The following is a 22,216-nucleotide window of genomic DNA, read 5'->3' as shown; positions in this document are numbered from 1 at the left end:
GCAACTAATTGATGTGTCTCTTCCTCAACCTCTTCCTTCCTCTCCAGAAGCAATGAAAGAATGTCTTTGGGTAAGGATTAAAAAAAAAGAGATTCAAACAGCTGTTATATTATTACACCATTATAAGCAGCATTAGTCACAGTAGCTAAAAGGTGGAAACAGATGATAGATAAATGAACTGTGGTCTATCCATAAAATGGAATATTATTCCAACTTAAAAAGGAATAAAATTCCAATAAATGATACAATATGGAAAAGTCTTAGAGACATTATGCTAAGTGCATAAAGCCAGTCAGGAAGGGACACACTGTATGATTCCATGTATATGTGGTCCCTAAAACAGAGACAGAATGTAGACTAGACCAGCAATTTTCAACTGGTATGCTGCAGCAAACACACAGGTGTGCTCCTCGAATTTTTAAAACATGCAATACCTGACTATTTAGTCAGGGGCACTGACCTCTTTTCCCTTCCATTATCAGGTAAAAAAATGACAACAGCCAACCCAATAGTCATCCAGTGTGAGTGAATCAAAATTATATGTATGTTTTTGTCAGGTCGTTAAAAAATATATTTTTTGGTGTGTCACAAAATTTTAGTAATTAGTTCATATGTGTCATGACATGAAAAAGATTGGAAATCACTGGATTAGAGGTTACAGGGGTTGGGAGCAGAAAAGAATGGGGAATTCATGTTTATGGGGTTTCTGTTTATGATGATGAAAACATCCTGATGATAATGGTTACAAAACAGTGTGAACTTACTTAATGCCTGGACTATACATTTAAAAATGACAGACCTGGCTGGTGTAGCCACGTGGATTGAGCATGGGCCTGCAAACCAAAGGTTGTTGGTTCCATTCCCAGTCAGGGCACATGCCTGGGTTGTAGGCCAGCATGGTATGCAAGCCACCCCAGTAGGTGGTATGCAAGAGGTAACCACACATTGATGTTTCTCTCATCTTTCTCCCTAACCCTCTTTCTAAAAATAAATCAATAAAATCTTTTTTTAAAAAGTCCAAAATGGTAAATGTTGTGTATATTTTACCACAAAAAAGTGACAAGACCTGTCAACCAAATGCAATGCAAGAACTTCCTTTGAATTCTGATTTGAGCACACTTAAAAACATTTTCTCTGGGCTTCTGATCAAGAAGGCGGCATAGGCAGACATGATTCGCCTCTTTGCACAACCACATCAAAATTACAACTAAAATATAGAACAACCATCACTCAGGAACATCAGAAATCAAGTTGAATGAAAGGTCTGACAACTATGAAATTGTGTTGAATAGACGTCTGACAATTAATGTAATTGAAGAAACCACATCCATCTGGACTGGTAGAAGGGGTGTGGATGGAGAATGCACTGGCCCTACACCCACTTAGATAAAAGTTCGGGAGGGCTATCTAGGGAGTGAGGAGTCCCAGATCCACACCAGGTCTCCCACCTAGCTCAGGATTCTAGTGCTAGGAAGATAAGTCCTCACAATGTCTAGCTACGAAGGCCAATGGAGACTGAGTCAGTGGAAGAGGCTGCTGGAGCCCTAAGCAGTTCCTTTCAGGGAACCCACACACAGACTCATCTACTCGGACTAGCTCCTTCTGAGCTCCAGCACCAGGGTGGCAACTTGAAGGGTACCAGTAGTATACAGGGAGAGACTGAAGTATCTCGCATCAGGGCAAGCAGAGGCCATTGCCCCTCGACTGAGCCTTCCCCCAAGAGAGCCAGTAGGCTGGTGCCATACCTGAGACTCTATCAACCTGGCTAACTGTGTGAACCACCTTGGAGATCCACAGAGGCTCTAACCCACCTAACTTACACTCCCACCCAAGCTGCTTTTCCAAAACAATGGCTGGTCTTGGTTCCTAAATCCTATCAAACAAGCAACAATGGCCTTCACTGAGCCCTTACAGCAGCCAGATTAGAGTCACAGTTTGGCTTCACCTGGGAATCTCCAAGCCCAGCAGAAGTAGTACCCATCTCAGATTGTTTTACAGCTCAAGCCAGGTGCCCCTGGCAAAACACAGGTGGGGGCCTACCTTGGCCTGCACTACTTGGGGGAGCCCCAGGGCCAACACACCCAGTGGACAGCTATAGACTACATGGGAACACTACCGCCCTGCACCTGCAGAGCTGATCCTCCATGGAGAGTGGAGGTTGGTGGTCAGTGGTCACAACCAGTCCTTGCAGCTGACTGGCCTGGGGAAATCCATCCCAATGGTCTGCCAACAGCTACAAAAAGTCCTCTACAACAGGAGGGTGTACTCAGCCCATACACAGGGCACATCTCAAGTACCCAGCTTGGGTGATAGGGGAGGCTATGTCACTGGACCCTATAGGACACCTACTACATTAGGCCACACTACCAAGACACAGTCAAAGCAGCTCTACCTTAATACAGAGAGACAAACACAGGGAGGCTGCCAAAATAAGACAAAGATGGCCCAAATGAAAGAACAGATAGATTAACACTCCAGAAAGAGGTGAACGTAACGGAGATAAGCAATCTATCAGATGCAGAGTTCGAAACACTGCTTGTAAGGATGGTCAAGGAAATTAGTGAGGACTCACCAGCATAAAAAGACCCAGTGAGAAATAAAGGATACAATAATTTAATAAAGAACAATTTATAGGGAAACAACAGTAAAGTGGATGAAGTAAAGAATCAAATCTATGATTTGGAACATAAGGAAGCAAAAAATAACCATGCAGAAACACAAGAAGAAAAAAGAATACCAAAAAAAAAAAAGTAAGGATAGTATAAACAGCCTCTGGGGAAACTTTAAGAGGTCCAACATTTGCCTCATAGGGGTGCCAGAAGGAGAAGAGAAAGAGCAAGAAATTGGAAATCTATCTGAAAAAAAATAGTGAAAGCACAATTCTCTAATTTGGTAAAAGAAATAGACATGCAATTCCAGGAAGCACCGAGGCCCAATTATGATGGGTGCAAAGAGGCCCAATCCAAGACACATCATTATTAAAAGGCCAAAATTAAAGACAGAGCCTTTGAAAAGCAAGAGCAAAGAAGTTACCAGAAGGTTGCCAGATAGGAGGTAGATGGGGGAGAATGGATGAAGCAGTGAGGGAATTAAGAAGTACAAATGGATGGTTACAGAATAGCCATGAGGATGGGAAGTACAGTATAGGAAATAGAGTAGCAAAAAAACTTACATGAATAAACCATAGACATGAATAATGGTGGGGTGATTGTCCGAGGGAGTGGGGTGTGCTGGGTGGAGCGGGGCAAAGGGAGAAAAATCAGGACAACTGTAATAGCGTAATCAATAAAATAGAATTTTTTTTCTGAAACAGATGTTTGTAACATTGATTTTTAATTTGATGATATTAAGGAATTATTAATATTTTAGATGTGGTAGATATATTTGTGAAAAGGGGGTAGTCTTTTTAAAGATACAGCCTCCCCTGGCTGGTGTAGCTCAGTGGATTGAATGTGGGCTGTGAATCAGTGTCGCAGGTTTGATTCCCAGTCAGGGTACATGCCTGGGTTGCAGGCCGTGACCCCCAGCAACCGCACATTGATGTTTTTCTCTCTCTCTCTTTCTCCCTCCCTTCCCTCTCTAAAAAAAAAAAATAATAATAAAATCTAAAAAAAAAAAAAGATACAGCCTGAATTTCCCACTATGAAATAATATCATCTGTGGGCTTTGTTCGAAATTAATCCAGTAGGAGGTGAGGAAAAGGGGGTGAAGACATACAGGTAAAACAAGATCCTCCATGAATTGATCATTGATATAATCAGGTAACTGAATCTGATATATATAATTACTCATTATTAGCTATGTTTGTATATAGTTGACGTTTTCCATGATAAAGTGTTTTGTGTAGCTTATGATCCAGAGGGAAATTCTTTTTAGCTTATCAAGAAGCTGTGATTTATAAGATATGTTTTCTGTGTATAGTAATTCTTTTCATGGCAAGCACATAACATCTGACACCATTTACTTGAGCAGGAAAGGATGCTGATTCTGTGACCAAACAGCTAGCTTCAGTGATGCACAGCTTAATTCAGGGCTCAGGCATCACCAGTGTCCTTCCTTCACACCTGCCAGTTAAAGAATGTCTTGGTTCTTAAACTCTGAACACTGATCTCTAGCAGTTCCCAGACTCTGTCCATGATCTCACATCCTAAGTGAAACATTCTCACATCATCAAAGCCCAGGGGGAAAGATGAATTGTATGGCCCGGTCTTCTCTGTAGGAATCCCACTCTGCTTGACCTAGAGCAGGTCACAGCTCATCCCTGAACAAGCCCCAGCAGTAAGACGAACACAAACTGTTAATTAGCATGGTCAGCCCTGTGCCATCCTAGCACCAACTCTGCAGAGCACCATGACTGCCTACACCAGTAAACCTATGATTCGAAAGGGAGACATCATGGACCATCCCACCCAAACCACTTGTTGGAGAGTGGGGAAGGAGTGTTTGCCCAAAGAAAACTCAGTATGCGACAGGGATTTAATTATTTCACTTTAAATAATACAGTTTGACCCTTGTGTGTCCAAATCTGTTATTCTACTAAATTTGTAATTTTGCTTTACTTGAGATGTTATGAGTAGTAAAATTTAAACAGAAATTACATAGAGTGCCATGCATATAAAACATCTAGTGGATACAAGTTGTTGCCTAAACAGCATCCGTTATCCCCTTTTTACTAGTAATAATAATCTGATAAAACCTAGTACCTTTTTTTAAGTGATAGTACTGTACTTAGCTCTATTAAAGAAGTTTCCACAGTACCAAACAGATGTAACTTAAAGTGAAAATCTGGGGTGTGGGGTTTTGTTTTTGTGGTTTTTTTTTTTTTCATTTTTTTAAATTTTATTATTCAAGTATACTTCTCTGCCTTTTCTCCCCACCTCTGCCCCCTGCCCCAGCCATCCCCACCTACCTCCCCTGATTCTACCCCCCTTGGTTTTGTCCATGTGTTCTTTATACTTGTTCCTGAAAACCCTTCACCCTTTTCACCCCATTATCCCCTTCCATCTCCCCTCTGATTACTGTCAGATTGTTCTTAATTTCAATGTCTCTGGTTAGATTTTGCTTGCTCGTTTGTTGTGTTGATTAGGTTACGCTTAAAGGTGACATCGTATGGTATTGGTCTTTCACTGCCTGGCTTATTTCACTTAGCATAATGCTCTCCAGTTCCATCCATGCTGTTGAAAGGGGTAGGTCTCCTTCTTTCTTTCTGCTGCATAGTAGTCCATCATGTAGATGTACAATAGTGTTTTAATCCATTCATTTACTGATGGGCACTAATGTTGCTTCCAGCACTTGACTGTTGGTAAATTGTGCTGCTATGCACATTGGGGTACATAGCTTCTTATGAATAGGTGTTTCAGGGTTCTTAGGATATAATACCAGCAGTGGAATTGCCTGGTCAAAAGGCAGTTCCATTTTTAGATTTCTGAGGAAATTCCTTACTATTTTCTATAGTGGCTGCACCAGTCTATAATCCCACCAAGAGTGCACTAGAGTTTCCTTTTCTTCACATCCTCTCCAACACTTGTTTGTTGCTTTCTTTATGATTGTCATTCTCACATGTGTGAAGTGGTATCACATTGTGGTTTTAACTTGCATCTCTCTGATGGCTAGCAATGCTGAGCATCTTTTCATGTCTCTGGGCCCTCTGTATGTCCTCCTTGGAGAAGTGTCTATTCAGTTCTTTTGCACATTTTTTTGTTGGGTTTTTTGTCTTCCTGGAGTGGACTCGTGTGAGTTCTTTATATATTTTGGAAATCAAACCCTTGTCCAGGGCATCATTGGCAAATATGTTTTCCCATACTGTTGATTCTCTTTTCATTTTAATGCTGTTTTCTTTAGCCATGCAGGAGCTTTTCATTTTGATGAGATCCCATTTATTTATTGTTTCCTTTAGGTCCCTTGCTCTAGAGGACATATTGGTGAAAATATTGCTGCATGGAATATCTGAGATTTTCCTGCCTATGTTCTCCTTCAGGACTTATATGGTGTCATGGTTTATATTTAATTCTTTTATCCACCTTGAATTTACTTTCGTATATGGTGTAAGTTGGTGATCAAGTTCTATTTTTTGGCTTGTAGCTGTTCAGATCTCCCAACACCATTTGTTGAAGAGGCTGTTTTTACTCCATTTTATGCTTCTGCCCTCTTTGTCGAATATTGATTGGCCATAGAGACTTGGGTTTATTTCTGGGCTCTCTATTCTGTTCCATTGGTCTCTGTGTCTATTCTTATGCCAGTACCAGGCTGCTTTGATTACAGCAGCCTTGTAATACAGTTGATATCAGCTATTGTGATCCTTCCTACTTTGTTCTTCTTTCTCAAAATTGCTTCAGCTATTTGGGGTCATTTATGGTTCCATTTAATTTTTGAAATGTTTTTTTCTATATCTGTGAAATACATCATTGGTACTTTAATAGGGATTGTGTTGAATGTATACATTTCTTTGGGTACTATGGGCATTTTGATTATGTTAATTCTTCCAATCCATGAATATGGTACAGGCTTCCATTTGTTTGTGTCTTCCTTAATTTCTTTCTTTAGTGTTTGTAGTTTTCTGCATACAGGCCTTTTACCTCCTTGGTTTAGTTTATTCAGGTACTTTATTTTTCTTGTGCTATGTCAAATAAAATTTTTCCTGATATCTGTTTCTGATATTTCAATGTTGGTGTACACAAATGCCTTTGATTTCTGAATATTGACTTTGTATCTTGTTGCTTTGCGAAATTCACTTATTAGGTCAAGCAGTTTTTGGTGGAATTTACAGGATTTTTCTATGTACAATATTATGTTGTCTGCAAAAAATGACAGTTTTGCTTCCTCCTTTCCAATTTGGATGCATGTATTTCATTTTCTTGTCTGATTGCTGTGTCTAGGACTTCCAATATTATGTTGAATAGGAGTAGTGAAAGCAGACCTCCTTGTCTTCTTCCTGATCTTAGTGGGAAAGCTTTTAGTTTTTGCCCATTGAGTACAATGTTGGCTGTAGGTCTCTCTTATATGGCCTTTATTATGTTGAGGAATGCTCCCTCTGTTCCCACTTTGCTGAGTGTTTTAATCATAAGTGGGTGCCATACCTTATCAAATACTTTTTCCGCATCTATTAATATGATCATGTGATTTTTGTCTTTTGTTTATGTGATGTATTATGTTTACTGATTTGCGAATATTTTACCATCCTTACATCCGTGGGATGAATCACACTTGATTTTGCTGTATGATCCTTTTAATGTATTGCTGGGTACAGTTTGCCAACATTTTGTTGAGGTACTTAGCATCTATGTTCATCAGCAATATTGGCCTGAAGTTTTCTTTCTTTGTTGTGTCTTTATCTGGGTTTGGGATCAGGATGATGCTGGCTTCATAAAAAGAGTTTGGGAGTCTTCAGTCTTCTTGGATTTTTTTGGCATACTCTGAAGAAAAGGGGTTAGCTCTCCCTTAAATGCTTTGTAGAATTGTCCTGGGAAACCATCTAGTTCATACCCTTTGTGTGTCGGGAGTTTTTTGATTACTGCTTTATTTTCATCAGTAGTTACTAGTCTGTCCAGGCTTTCTGCTTCTCCTTCATTCAATTTTGGAAGATTATGTTTTTCTAGAAATTTGTCCACTTCACCTAGGTTTTCAAATTTATTGGCATATAGTTCTTCGTTGTAATTTCTTACAATCCTTTGTATTTCTGTGGTATGAGTTGTAGTCTCTCCTCTTTCACTTCTGATTGTGTTTATTTGTGTGGTCTTTTTTTCCTGATGAGTCTGCTTTAAGGCTTGTCGATTTTCTCATCTTTTCAAGGAACCAGCTCCTGGATTTATTGATCATTAGGATTCTACTTTTAGTCCCTATGTCGTTTAATTCTGCTCTGATCTTGGTTATTTCCTTCCTTCTACTTACTCTCGGCTGTCTTTGTTGTTCCTCCAGTTCTTATAGGTATAGGGCTAGGTCGTTTATTTGAAATGTTTCTATCTTTTTTAAGTAGGTCTCTATTGCTATGAAATTCCCTCTCAGGACTGGCTTTGCTGTATCCCATAAGTTCTGGATTGTTGTGAGTTCATTTTCTTTGTCTCCAGAAACTTTTTTATTTCTTCCTTGATCTCATTCTTGACCCATTCATTGTTTAATAGCATGCTATTCAATCTCCATGAGTTTGAGTGTTTTTGAGTTTTTTCCTTGAGGTTGGTTTCTAGTTTTAATCCCTTGTGGTCAGAGAAAATTCTTGATATGATTTCAATTTTCTTGAATTTGTTGAGGCTTGTTTTGTGTCCTATCATATGGTCTATCTTTGAAAATGTTCCATGTACATTTGAAAAGAATGTATTTTTTTCCTTTGGGATGAAAGGTTCTATATATCTATTAAGTCCATTTGATCTAGGACATTGTTCAGTGCTGCAATATCTTTGTTGATATTTTGTTTGGAAGATCTATCCATTTTTGACAGTGAGATGTTAAAATCCCTCACTATAATTGTGTTGCTGTCAATATCTTTCTTGAAGTCCTCCAAGATTTTCCTAATGTGTTTGGTTGCTCCTATGTTGGGTGCATATATATTTACAATGTTTATGTCTTCTTTGATGGATTCTTCCCTTGAGTATTATGAAGTGACCTTCTCTTTTTATGACCCTTGTTTTGACGTCTATTTTGTCATGATACAAGTATTGTTACCCCGGCTTTTTTTTCCTGTGCATTTGCCTGGAATATTTTTTTCCAGCCCTTCACCTTCAGTCTGTGTAGGTCTTTTGTTCTGAGATGGGTCTCTTGTAGGCAGCATATGTGTGGGTCATGTTTTCTTATCCATTCAGCTATTCTGTGTGTTTTGATTGGAATATTTAATCCATTTATGTTTAAGGTTATTGATAGGTACTTATTTGTTGCCATTTTACTTCCTTTGTACCTGTGTTCCTCTGCCTCTCACTCTTTTTCTTCCTTTTCTTAAAGCAGACCCTTTAGTAACTCTTGCAGAGCTGGTTTGGAGGAGTATTCTTTGAGGCTTCTTTTGTCTGGGAGGCCCCTTATTTTGCCTTCCATTTCAATTGAGAGCCTTGCTGTACAGAATAATCTTGGTTGCAGGCCTTTGTTTTTCATTACTTGGAATACTTCTTGCTGTTGTTTTCTGGCTTGTAGTGTTTCTGTTGAGAAAACAGCTGCTAGCCTTATCAGGGCCCTTTGTGTGTTACTTCTTGTTTCTCCCATTCTGCTTTTAAGATTCTCTCTTTGTCTTTAATACTTGGCATTTTAATACGATATGTCTTGGAGTTGGTCTCTTTGGGTTCAACTTGATGGGACTCTCTGCACTTCCTGAACTTGCATGGTTTTCCCCTCTCCCAGTTCAAAAAGTTTTCTGTCATTATTTTTTCCAACAGGGTTTCTATCCTTTGTTCCTTTTGTTCTCCTTTTGGTACTCCTGTGATCTGCATGTTTTTGCATTTCATGTTATCTTGGGGTTCCCTTAAGCCATCTTCATATTTTTTAGTCTTTTTTCATGCAGCTGCTCTACCTGGTGTTTCTTTCCACCTTGTCTTTCAGCTCACTAATTTAGTCCTCGGCTTCATCCCGCCTGCTTGTAATTCCTTCTAGTGTTTTTTTTATTTCAGAAATTGTATTCTTCATTTCTTCTTTTGAAATGAAATTTTGTTCCCTTCTTCATACGGTTGTAGTTCTCACTCATTTCCTTATAGTTGTCTGTGTGTTCCTTGAGCATCTTTATAACCATTATTTTGAATTCTGTACCTGATATTTTGCTTACCTCCATTTCATTTAGCTCTTTTAGTTGGGAGTCTTCCATTCCTTTTGATTGCAGGTTCTTTTTTTGTCTCCCCATTTTAGGTGACTCTTTTTGTTTGTTTCTGCCCTTCCTGATGTTTCACTTTGCTAGCTCTCTTTGTACAGTGAACTTCTGTGGTAGGAATTCTGTGGGGTTCAGTGGTGTGGTCTCTTTGATCTCCTTGTCTGGATGCTCCAGGTTTGCCCTTTCTTCTGTTTGTGTGGACTCTCTTGTTGTGCTTGGGTTTTTACTCTTTGGTGGTTCCTTTGTTGGTGCATTCTCTCCCCCAGCGGGTATACTGATATTCACAGCTCCCACTTATTCTTTTATGGGATCAGTGGCAAGGGGTAGGTATAATGGATTAAGACAGCAGGAGAGTATTCTATGGGATTTAAAGTACCAGCAAGTAGAGAAGAGATAGGAGATTCTTTAGATAAGTATAGCATTAACTGTGATATTTCACCCAACTAGCCACTTTTTATAAAGGTAAAAGAGAGATAAGGGCTCTTGTTAGAGGGAAGGAGGATTGTGAGCAAAAGTAGAAATAATGAAAAAATACTAATAATACAAATAAAGAAAATGCTGATTCTATGGAGTAGCAAAATGAAACATGTCACAGTTTCTCAGTTTGTGGGGTTAGCCTTGTGTTCCCCCTTTGGATCTGTCTCTGGACCTTTCACAACTCCAGATCTTATTGTCTTGCTTGGGGGAAGAAAATAAGAGAGGAAGATTAAAAAAATAAATAATAAGCCTCCTGCTAACTTTAAACCCATTGAGCGAGTTCTGCTGGTCTTCCTGGATGCCACAGGAAGAGGGGCGTGGGCTTTGCTTCTCTCCCTTCCTATGATTTTGCTAGGATGGGGACCAGGTTTGGGCAGCAATATTCACAGTTGCCGAGCCTCCAACCCAGGTCTTCCATGAGCTGCCGGCCCCCACAGTCCATCTGCACAAGGCTTGCACCATTAATCCACCAATTGCACCAAGGTCCATGGGGTGTGCCTCCTTGATCTTTATGAGCCCTCCACGGCCAGAACCCACCGCCAGGCAAGCAGCTCCAGGCATGTGGCGCCACTCAGTCTCTGGGCGAGTAGCACGAATCAAGCTCTGGCCAGTGGGTCAAATCAGCTGTAAGGCAAGTGGTGCTGGGATCATCCAGTATCAGCAGTAGGGTGAGCAGGAAAAATCAGCTGCCTGGCAAACTGCCCAAGTCCCTGAGGACCCTCAGCCGGATTCCACTGTCCTGTGATGGCCCAAGCCAAGTGCTGACACACAGCTCAAATCACCAGCTATGAGCCTTTTTATTTTATGTTTATTTATTTGTTTGTTTGTTTATTTGTTTTTAGTAAAAGCCTCTAGTTTAAGCCTGCCTTTCTTAACAAGTGCCCAGCTTTACACACAGCCCAGCTTTCTAACCAGACTAGAGACTATCTGGGTCAGAGTCCAAAATAGCCCAACTCTTCTGCTTCTCTAGGTGTCGCCCAGCTCCCCAATTTCTCTGGCAATGACCTACCCGGTGTCTACAGCCCCAGCGGGTGTACACCGCCTCTGTGTGTCTCCCACTCATCTCTATTTCCCTCAGTGACTTCAAGCAACCAGGTCCCTCCTGGTGCCTGGCTGCCCTCCCTGATCTGTTAAAGGAGGGAGCTGGTGATCTAACTCTTCTTCAAGTATCCCATGGCAGGTGCCCAGCTGAGGGCCACAGCAGCTTAGGTCCCTGCTCAGATAACAGGGACCTTACTGTCCCAACTAAATCTCCTTACAGTCTGTTTTTCAATGTCCTCTACAATTTTTGGCCTCCAAACTTCATATAAGCTGGGGTTCCATTAACTGTTCACTCTGTTCCTCAGAAGATCGGCTAGATGTTCCAGCTGGGCACAGGGAGAACTGGGCTCTGCTCCCACCTACCTCACCACCATCTTCTATCTCTGAGAAAATGTATTTTTGATGAATTTTCCATTTATTGTATGTATATGATTACTTCTGAACCATCTCAACCTTATTTTCCAATGTTTTTATTTTATGTCTTCCAGGGTTAATTTCATATACTGAGTATCTCTTCTTGCTTACAATCCTCACTAGTAAGTATCCACTTTTTTCCCTCAACTATCATGTGGAATTCTCTATTTCTTAAGAAACAGTGTTTTGGAGGTTTAGTATTTTATGTCTCTATCATTGTAAATATTATTGGTACCTTAGTTTCTATATTTAAAAACTTTTCATTGACAATCTACAGAATTCCTGACCAGTACTCTTCACATTGTCAATGTCATGAAAATCAAGGAGAAATAGAGAAACTTCTACAGCTTGGAAGAGACAGGGAGACAACTAAATACAACATGGTTTTTTATATTTGATCCTAGAATAGGAAAAAGAGCATTGGTGAAAAAACTTGAAACCAAAATAAAGTCTGTAATTAAGTTAAAAATGCCATACCAGTATTAATTTCTTAGCTTTGAAAAAGGTACTGTGGTTATTAAGATGTTGGCAGGGGAAGTATTAGAGGAAGCTGTATTAGAGGAAGTTGGATGAAGAATATATGGAAACCCACTATACTATCTTTACAACATTTCTGTAAGTCTAAAATTATTTCAAAATAAGTTTTTTAAAAACTCTGAGAAAGGAAAATAAAGAGAAAGGGAAATCAATATGATAATAGCCATGGTCTTATAAGAGTATAAGAAAGCCAAAAAAAATAAAGTTCTCAAATTACAGTTTCTTTGAAGGGCAGCACACTTAATAGCAGAATAGCACATCCATGGAAATGTGTCAGCCTTTGAAAATCATTAACATAAGAGATCATTTTTTTCTGTGTTTAGGCACTTAGTCATGTAGGTTCTGATGGCTGATTTCAAATTTGAAAATCTATTAAATATGCACTTAATTTGCATTTCAAAATATTCATTTTTGTCTTGATTATAGAACCCCATACTGGCTTTCATGTTGCTTTTAAAATGCTGGATGCAGATGGTGATGAGATGGTTGAAAAAAAAGAATTTTTTAAGGTAAGTAGATTCTAGTTATTTTTGGTTTATCAACACCTAGAAATTTGTGTAATAATTTTACATTTTCATACAATTCAAACCTATATCCACTGCTTATAAGTCAAATATCAAGAAATCAATTATATACATTAAAAATACTAAATTTTTTGTATTACAACCTTGAAGAAACAGTTAAGGAACAGAGCATAAGACTTTAAAATGAAATTAGCTGAATCATCTACATTTTTTAGGGTTTAATTTTAATTTTTTTTAAATATGTTTATTGATTATGCTATTACAGTTGTCCCATTTCCCCCCCTTTATTCCCCTCCACCCTGCATACCCCTTCCCACCCACATTCCCCCCCACATTCCCCCCCACTTTAGTTCATGTTCATGGGTCATACATGTAAGTTCTTTGGCTTCTACATCTCCTATACTATTCTTAACCTCCCCCTATCTTCTGTCTACCATTTATGCTACTTATTCTCTGTACCTTTTCTCCCTCTCTCCCCCTCCCACTCCCCTGTTGATAAACCTCCATGTGATCTCCATTTCTGTGATTCTGTTCCTGTTCTAGTTGCTTGCTTCGTTTGCTTTTGTTTTAGTTTTAGGTGTGGTTGTTAATAACTGTGAGTTTGCTGTCACTTTACTGTTCATATTTTTGATCTTCTACTTTTTCTTAGGTAAATCCCTTTAACATTTCATGTAATAAAGGCTTGGTGATGATGAACTCCTTTAACTTGACGCTATCTGGGAAGCACCCTTTATCTGCCCTTCCATTCTAAATGATGGCTCTGCTGGATAGAGTAATCTTGGGTATAAGTCCTTGATTTTCATGACTTCAGACACTTCTTTCCAGCCCCTTCTTGTCTGAGGTTTCTTTTGAGAAATCAGCTGACAGTCTGATGGGAACTCCTTTGTAGGTAACTATCTACTTGTCTCTTTTTGCTTTTAAGATTCTCTCCTTATCTTTAATCTTGGGTAATATAATGATGATGTGCCTTGGTGTGTTCCTCTTTAAGTCCAACTTCTTTGGGACCCTCTGAGCTTCCTGGACTTCCTGGAAGTCTATTTCCTTTGCCAGATAGGGGAAGTTCTCCTTTGTTATTTGTTCAAATAAATTTTCAATTTCTTTCCCTTCCTCTTCTCCTTCTGGCATCCTTATGATTCAGATGTTGGAACGTTTAAAGATGTCTGAGAGATTACTAAGCCTCTCTTTTTTTTTTTTTTTTTGAATTCTTGTTTCTTCATTCTGTTCTAGTTGAATGTTTCTTTCTTCCTTCTGGTCCACACTGTTGATTAGAGTCCTGTTTCCTTCCTGTCCCTGTTGGTTCCCTGTACATTTTCCTTTATTTCATTTAGCATTGCCTTCATTTTTTCATCTAATTTGTGAACATATTCAACCAATTCTGTGAGCATCCTGATTACCAGTGTTTTGAACTATGCATCTGATAGGTTGGCTATCTCTTTGTCACTTATTTGTATTTTTCCTGAGGCTCTGATCTGTTCTTTCATTTGGGTCATTTTTTTTGTCTGGGCACACCTGTTACATAGTAAGGGGCAGAGCCTTAGGTGTTCACTAGGGCGGGGCAACCCATGTCGTGGTGTTGTCACACAGTTCATGTGGGAGGGGTTTGAGAGGGAACAATGCCACTTGCTCCACTCTCTGCTGGTTTTCAGTCACTTCCCTCACTACCCACAGTCAAATCGGGCCCTTCTGGTGCTGATTCCCAGGTGGGTGGGTTTGTGTACTATGTAGAACCCTGTGGGTCTCTCCAACGAACTCTCCTGAGAGGCTGGGAATTTCTCCTGCTGCATCCTCAACCCCCACAGGTGTTTTCAGTCAGTGATTTGAGGCTTTATTTCCCCTTGCTGGAACCCTAGGTTGCATGGTCTGTGTCACCCCCCAGTTGTTCGTCTGGGTTTATCTGCACGCAAATGTGGAACTGCCTGGTATGCAATATGCCACCTCACCGGGTCCGTCAGCCGCCACCTTGCCCGGAGCCCTCTCCACCTAGCTGCCCATCTTCGCCCCTCCTACAGGCCTGGATGAATGTTTCTTCTTTAACTCCTTGGTTGTCAGACTTCCATAGAGTTCAATTTTCTGTTGATTCTTGTTTTTTCCTTTTAAATATGTTGTTGTCCTTCTTTTGGTTGTGTGAGGAGGTACAGTGTGTCTACCTACACTTCTATCTTGGCTGGAGGTCTGGGTTTTATTTTTATGATTTCAGCTAATGATAATACAGTAGAAAGGGCTTCATAGGCAATTTAAAAATTATTATTACACCCCCTCCCAAAGAAAGGGATAAGAAAAACAAAAACTTAGATTTTGATGAAAAATAGTGGAAAATGGAAAAGCCACAGTAGGTATAAATTTGGTGCATATTTTCCAGGAATTTGCTAAGGCTAATATTTGAGAGGCTGAAAATATGTTTAAATGAATTTTCCCCAAGACATAACTCCAGGATACCCAACCAGTAAATTTCAGTTCATTCCAGGAAAGTTGATGGCAATATTAAAAATACCTCTGCATATAAACCGTTGGTTAGGGGTCAGTTTTTTAATCTGCTAGAGTGTTTCATAGAAAAAAAGTATGTCAGTTCTAGTCACCTATTTTTTTCTTCCAGTCTCCAGTGTACTGGGAAGACAGACAGTAAATCTTGTTAAAATTATGTATAAGATAGAGTCTCTCCTTTGCTGTTCAGTAAAGTAGCCAACAGCCATATCTGGCTATAGAGCTCTTGAATTACAGCTGTGATTAAGAAACTAGAATTTTATTTTAATTAATTTAAATTTAGAAATTGACATTGACTTCAGGTGTTGGGAAATTTTTTAAATAATTTTTTATTTTTCAGTTACAGTTAACATACAATATATTAGTTTCAGGTGTACAACACAGTGATTAGATATTTTGATAACTTAAAAACTGATAACCCCAATAAATCTAGTACCCATCCAACAATACACAGTTATTTCAATATCATTGACCATATTCCCTATGCTGTACTTCTACATCCCATGACTTTCTGTAATTACCAATTTGTAGTTTTAATCCCTCCACCTTTTTCACCCAACACCCCTCCCATCTAGCAACCTCAAAATGTTCTCTGTATCTATGAGTGTGTTTCTCTTCCACTTGTTCATTCATTTTGTTTTTTAGATTCCACATATAGGTGAAGTATGGCATTTTTCTTTTTTTGTCTGACTTATTTCACCCAGCATAATACCCTCTAGGTTCATCCATATTGTTGCAGATGGCAAGATTTTCATTTTTTTAATAACTGAGTCATATTTCATTGTATATACTCGCTACTTCTTCATTTCATCTATTGATGGACACTTAGGTGCATCCATAACTTGTGTATTGTAAATAATGTTGTGAACACATAGATGTATATATCTTTTTGATTTAGTGTTTTGAGTTTCTTCAGATTAATACCCAGAAGTGGAATTACTGGGTCCTTCTTTGTCTTTTGTTATAGCTTTTATTTTAAAGTCTGTTTTGTCTGGTATAAGTATTGCTAGCACACATTTCTTTTTGTTTCCATTTTCACAAAATATCTTTTTCCATTTCTTTACTTTCATTCTGTATGTCTTTTGATCTGAAGTGAGTCTGTTATAGACAGCATATGTAAGGGTCTTGTTCTGTTATCCATTCAGCCACCATATGTCTTTTGATTGGAGCATTTAATTCATTTGCAATTAAAGTAATGGGTAGATAAGTATTTATTGCCATTTTATTATTAATATTTTTATCTTCTTTTCTTCTTCTTAAAGAAAAACTGTTAACAGTGCTTATAATCCTGATTTGTTGGTGATGAACTCCTTTAGCTTTTTCTTGTCTGGGAAACTTTTCTGTCTTTGATTCTAAATGATATCCTTGCTGGGTCAAGTAATATTGGTTATAGGTCCTTGCTTTTCATCACTTTGAATATTTCATGCCAGTCACTTCTGGCCTACAAAGTTTCTCTTGAGAAATGAGCTGACAGTCTATGGGAGCTCTCTTGTAGGTAACTAACTGCTTTTCTCTTGCTGCTTTTAAGATTCTCTCTTTGTTATTAACCTTTAGCATTTTAATTATGATATGTCTTGGTGTGGGCCTCTTTGGGTTCATGTTTTTGGGGGGACTCTCTGTGCTTCCTGGACTTGAGTGCCTATTTTCTTCATCAGGTTTGGGAAGTAGTCCATCATTATTTTTTCAAATAGGTTTTCAATTCCTTGCTCTTCTTTTCCTTCCCACACCCCTATGATGAGAACATTGGTATGTTTGAAATTGAACCAGAGGCTCCTTATATTAGCCTCATTTTTTTCATTCTTTTTTCTTTTTGCTGTTCTGATTGGGTGTTTTCTGCTTCCTTATCTTCCAAATCTCTGACTTAACCCTATATTTCATCTCCTCCATTGTTGATTCCCTGTAATGTATTCTTTATTTTAGTTATTATATTCTTCATTTCTGACTAGTTCTTTTTTATATTTTCTATCTCTATTTTTTTTTTGAGTTTTCTCTTTGTTGAAGTTCTAAGTTCCTCTGCTCTACCTCTTGAGATCACTGAGTGTCCTTATAAACAGTGTATTGAACTCTGCATTCAATAGATTCATTTGCATCCAGTAGATTGCTTCTCTCCATTTTGTTTAGTTCTTTTTATGGAGTTTTCTTCTGTTTTCATTTGGGGCATTTTTCTTGTCTCCTCATTTTGACAGCCTCCCTTTGCTTGTTTCTATGTACTAGGTAAAGCTGCTATGTCTCCTGGTGTTGGTAGGGTGGCCTTATATAGTAAGTGTTCTGTGGGGCACAGCCTTCTGTGTCACCATAGCTGGGCACTCAGGTGAGCCTCCATGTGGGCTCACCTTCCTGTTGTAGCTGAGCCTTGTTTACCACATCAATGAGAGGGATTTACCCCCTAGCCCATCCTCTACTAGGTCTGGCTGCAACCATTATGGAGGACCTGCTGTACAGAAACCAGCCCACAGAGCAAGACTCACTTCACCAGTGCTCTGGTGTCCACTGAGTCCTCCTTTGAATATGTACTTCTTGAAAATGGTTAAGTGGTACTTCTGCATGTTCCAAAGTTGTCCAGTAGGTACACTAGCTCTGGGGCCTCCCAGGAAGTTCAGGCCAAGGTTAACCACTATCTGTATCCTGCCTGGGGCCTCCCAGCATGAGCTACAAAGCATTCTGTAGATGGCTGCTACTTGTATTGGGCTTGGAAATGCCTGGGAGAGGCCAGGCTGTGAACCATTGCTAACTGCCACTAGTGCCAGTTCTGGGGCCACTTAGCAAGAGGTATAAGACATGCTGAAGCCAGATGCTGCTCATTTGAGAGATTTTAGAGAAGTCTGCAATATCATCCAGGATAAGCTGTTTGAATGGAAAAGCCACTGGAAACGGTTTGAGTGGGCTCACAATTTTGGTGGTACAGTGTCTCAGGAAATTACCAGGACAGTGAACAATGTTAGCAGGTTGATGGAAACTCAGATATGGTGCCCACTTGCTGGCTGTGTGGGGAGAGGGCTCAGAAAAGGACCAGTGGTCTCTGCCAGAACTTTTGTCTGGGAGAAAGCTCCCCTTCCAGTCCTTACTCTGATACCAGGCACTTCATTTCCTTCCCATATGTCCCTGGTACTTTTCAAACTGTTGCCCCAGCATTGGAGCTCAGAGAGAATGAGTCTAAGTCCGTTGGGCCCTTCAAGTGGAACACCTGGGACTCCAGAAGCCCTCCATCTCACTCAGCCATAATTACTTCTGGTTTTCACAGCCAGAAGTTATGGGGACTTCATGGCACTGGAACCCTGGGGTGGGGGCTGGGTGGGGAGCTGGGACCCCTCGCTCTTCAGGGGTACCTTCACAGCTGAGATAACCCTCCCAGTTTTTAACTGCCACACATGGGCAGTTAAAAGACCAGACCTTTCTGCTTCTCTGCCACTCCTACCAGTCTCAAAGTGGCTTCTTCTGTGTATCCATAGTTATAGGACTTCTGTTAGCTAGATTCAGGCCATTCCCAATGATGGTTCTGTAATTTAGTTGTAACTTTTATGTGGTTGTGAGAGGATGTGAGTGCTGTGTTTATCTACTCTACCATCTTGACTGGAAACCCAGGTATCAGGAAATTAAGTATGTTTGAAACAACTTATGTGAGTTTACTTTTATAATTGTAAATTTTATGAAATCTAAATAGAGATCAAGTATTTCCAGTGAAATCTGAGTTCAGATGTCCTATAAGTTTAAAATATACACAGGATTTTGAAGAAAAAAGAAAAGACTGTGAAATACCTCAATTTTTATGTGGCATACATGATGAAGTAATAATTTGGGGATATGAATTAATTTCACCTTTTTCATACACTTTGCTGCACTTTAAAGAAAATGAAACTGGAAACCACAAGTGATGAATTATGTAGGCGACAAGGACAATAACAAATTATTTCAGTCTAATGGGCAGTTGTTATGGAGATAATTGCACTTCACTGTTCCAAAAATCCATCTCTGGCCACAGTATGATAGGTGAATTAAAGAGGAAAGGCTGGGCTCTTTACTACTTCTACTTCAAGGATAAAGACCACTCTCAGCAGTTATACTGTCAACATCTTTCTGAAGGGGCACACAGTTATTGTAAAGGGCCCCGGAGCCACTCTGCAGAGGGACTTCAACCACATCAATGAGAACTCAGTCTCCTTGGAAAGAAAAAGAAGAGGCACCGGGTTGACAAATGGTGGGAAAATAGAAAGGAACTGGCCACCATTTGCATTATCTGCAGTCACGTACAGAACATGATCAAAGGCGTTACACTGGGCTTCCAAGATGAGGTCTGTGTACACTCACTTCCCCATCAACATTGTTATTCAGGAGAATGGTTCCCTTTTTGAAATCAGAAATATCCTGGGCAAAAAATATATTCACAGGGTTCGGATGAGATCAGGTGTTGCTTGTTCAGTATCTCAGGCCCAGAAAGATGAGTTGATTCTGGAAGGAAATGACATTGAACTTGAATCAAATTTAGCTGCTTTGATTCAGCAAGCCACAAGTTAATAAAAGGATATCAGAAAATTTTTGGATGGTATCTGTGTTTCTGCAAAAGGAACAGTTCAGCAGGCTGATGAATAAGATCTAAGTTGTCCAGCTATAGAAGCAGCAAGATGCCAAATGATTCCTCACATTTACTTGCAATATTCCTTACATGTATTTGTATAATTTTAAAGATGCAATAAAAGTTGTGCATTGATTTGGGACTTTTTTCTTAAAGTGATCATTCTTTCCAGCTACTTGGCAAACAGTTAAAAAAATAAAAATAAAAAAATAAAGAGGAGAAGCTGGAGGCAAGGAGGCTCCTTAGGCTACACCTGAGACCTAGTTTCCAAGGGCTTAAGGAAGTGAGGGAGAGAAGTCAGCCTGACTAGGAATGTTGACAGTACTAATTAACAAGGCTAGTTCCTACTGAGGATTGGCACATCCAACATAGGTTACATTATTGAATCTTTACAGCAACCTACAAAATAAGTAGGGGTGTCCCCAGTTTAAAGATGATGGCCTGATTTGTTTCCAAATCAACCCATTTCTGCAGCCTACTCTTGCTTCAATATCAGCCTGCCCATTTGAAGGAGAATTCAAAGGAATGGGCTGAAAATGATCGTAACTCTAACCTTGGAGTCACTGACCTGACAAACTGATAGGCCATTCCTGTAGGGATGACAAATGTAGCAAGAAGCTGTCTAGAAAATAATAGTGTAGCCAGGAACAGGGAGCATTCTGATCATTAATCAAATAAAGTGATTTAAGGCATGAGGGTATGTGACCTCACAGGGGAGAATGTCAAGTGACCAGGGATAAGACCAGCTTCTTGAAATAGTTTCATTTAAGAGGCCAAGCTGAGCCTGAGAAGCCCAAAGATGAAGTTGGGGAAAGGAAAGTAGTAAGCCAAGTACCAAAGAAGGGAGAGGACTGCCCAGAGGGTGTGGATAGTGGAATCTCAGAAAAAGAGCACAGTGAGGTGATGTTTCACGTCACCCTTTTAAAGAACAGTCATTAGGATAGAGACTGAGTAGAGAGCCCCTTAAGCTTTGTGGGTCATTGGGAGCCATTACAGAAGCTATTTCAAAAGAGTGGTAGGGATCAAGTCAAAAAGGCTGAAGAGGAGTGAGCAGGAAGTACAAAATTAATGGCAGTGGATAAGAATTATTCTTCTGAGGTGTTTGGTGATTAAGGGAGGCAATTACTTAGATTAGTTTCAGGAAGGAAACATGACTGCATAAGTAGAACCTGAGATTCCAGTGTCATAAATCACAAGGTACCAGTACGCTCCATCTTAGTCCACCTCAGCTACAAGAACAGGAGATATTTAAGGTTGCTGTTATTAAGGTTGACTAGGGCTCTAACCCCAGTAGAGGTTAATAAGTATGAAAAGGCTGTGAATTCTCTTTGGGTTAATTAGCTGCTAGAATTGGTTCACTCACTCAAACCTGGATAAATGTCCTGCTTTTTTTTCTGGAAGTCACAGGGCATCAGAGCCTGCTATCCACACATCCCTGGAATCGGAAAGTTGGAGGTCGTGTCATGAAGCAGACACAGTAACATCACAGGGGCCTTGGTAACATCACAGGGGCCTTGTTCTCCAGGACCAGAGTTGTAGTGCACTGTCCTAATGTATGATGGTAGCCCAGGGCCAAGTGACAGCCTGCAGAGAAAGACCATACCAAATGTGAAACTGAAAAAGGCAAGAGGTCTCCTATTGTGGTGGACACAGAGCTTCCTCCTGCCTTCCATAGCCTCTGCTCCTGAAACTGTGAGGCACACCTACTTTAAAAGTTTCTCAGATACTTTTTTTAACAGAATAGTTTAAAATGCTGTATTTATGGAATGCATTCTGAAATCTACAATTTTTTCCTTAAATGTCTGAAAAAATCTTGGATGATCAAACCCCATGAATCAAGAAAACAAGAAAAAGAATATGTTGGCATACATCACTGATTTTTTTTTAAGTTTAAGGTTCTAAAGGTCAACCATCTAAGCCTATAAGAGGTTCTCTGTGCTGCCCTTTGTGGTTCAATTGGTTGGATATTGTCCTGCAAAGCAAAGGGTCACCAGTTCAATTCCCAATCAGGACACATGCCTAGGTTGCAGGTTCAGTGCCCCAGCAGGACACATATGAGAGGCAACTGATGGATGTTTCTGTCACATTAATGTTTCTCTCCCTCTCTTTCTCCCTTCCTTCCCCCTCTCTAAAATAAATAAATCTTAAAAAAAAAACAAAAGGTATCTGTGCTGATCTTAGAAACAACCCTAAAAATGATAACCCATGGACCCTGTCAATTTAAAATAGCAGCATAGAGGAGAAAAAAACAATATTCGAATTAGTTATTTAAATCATTATTTCACACTCATGGTCTTATATTAGAAAACCCAAGTATGTAGCATGTTGTATTTGAAATTTTATTGGAGGAACCAAACAGTTTTTTTCAGATCAGAAAGAAAAACATATTTAAAA

The 22,216-nt window shown here is 39.6% G+C and overlaps 1 protein-coding gene across 2 annotated transcripts in view; it reads left to right on the top strand.

Annotated features, from left to right (window-relative positions):
• MICU2 (mitochondrial calcium uptake 2) overlaps positions 1-22,216 on the top strand; it is a 105,029-nt gene that overhangs the window by 61,143 nt on the left and 21,670 nt on the right. For both annotated transcript variants that reach the window (XM_045844869.1, XM_045844868.1), the window contains exons 5-6: positions 11,785-11,832; positions 12,674-12,756. In XM_045844869.1, the coding sequence (XP_045700825.1) occupies positions 11,785-11,832; positions 12,674-12,756 (131 nt within the window). The remainder of the gene's footprint in view (positions 1-11,784; positions 11,833-12,673; positions 12,757-22,216) is intronic.

The sequence above is a fragment of the Phyllostomus hastatus genome, unplaced genomic scaffold (genome assembly GCF_019186645.2).
Source record: "Phyllostomus hastatus isolate PE091 unplaced genomic scaffold, TTU_PhHast_1.1 phas_contig_41, whole genome shotgun sequence".
NCBI classification, from domain to species: Eukaryota; Metazoa; Chordata; class Mammalia; order Chiroptera; family Phyllostomidae; genus Phyllostomus; species Phyllostomus hastatus.
Note: the sequence above shows the minus strand (reverse complement) of the source record. Positions and strands in the feature narration are given on the sequence as shown.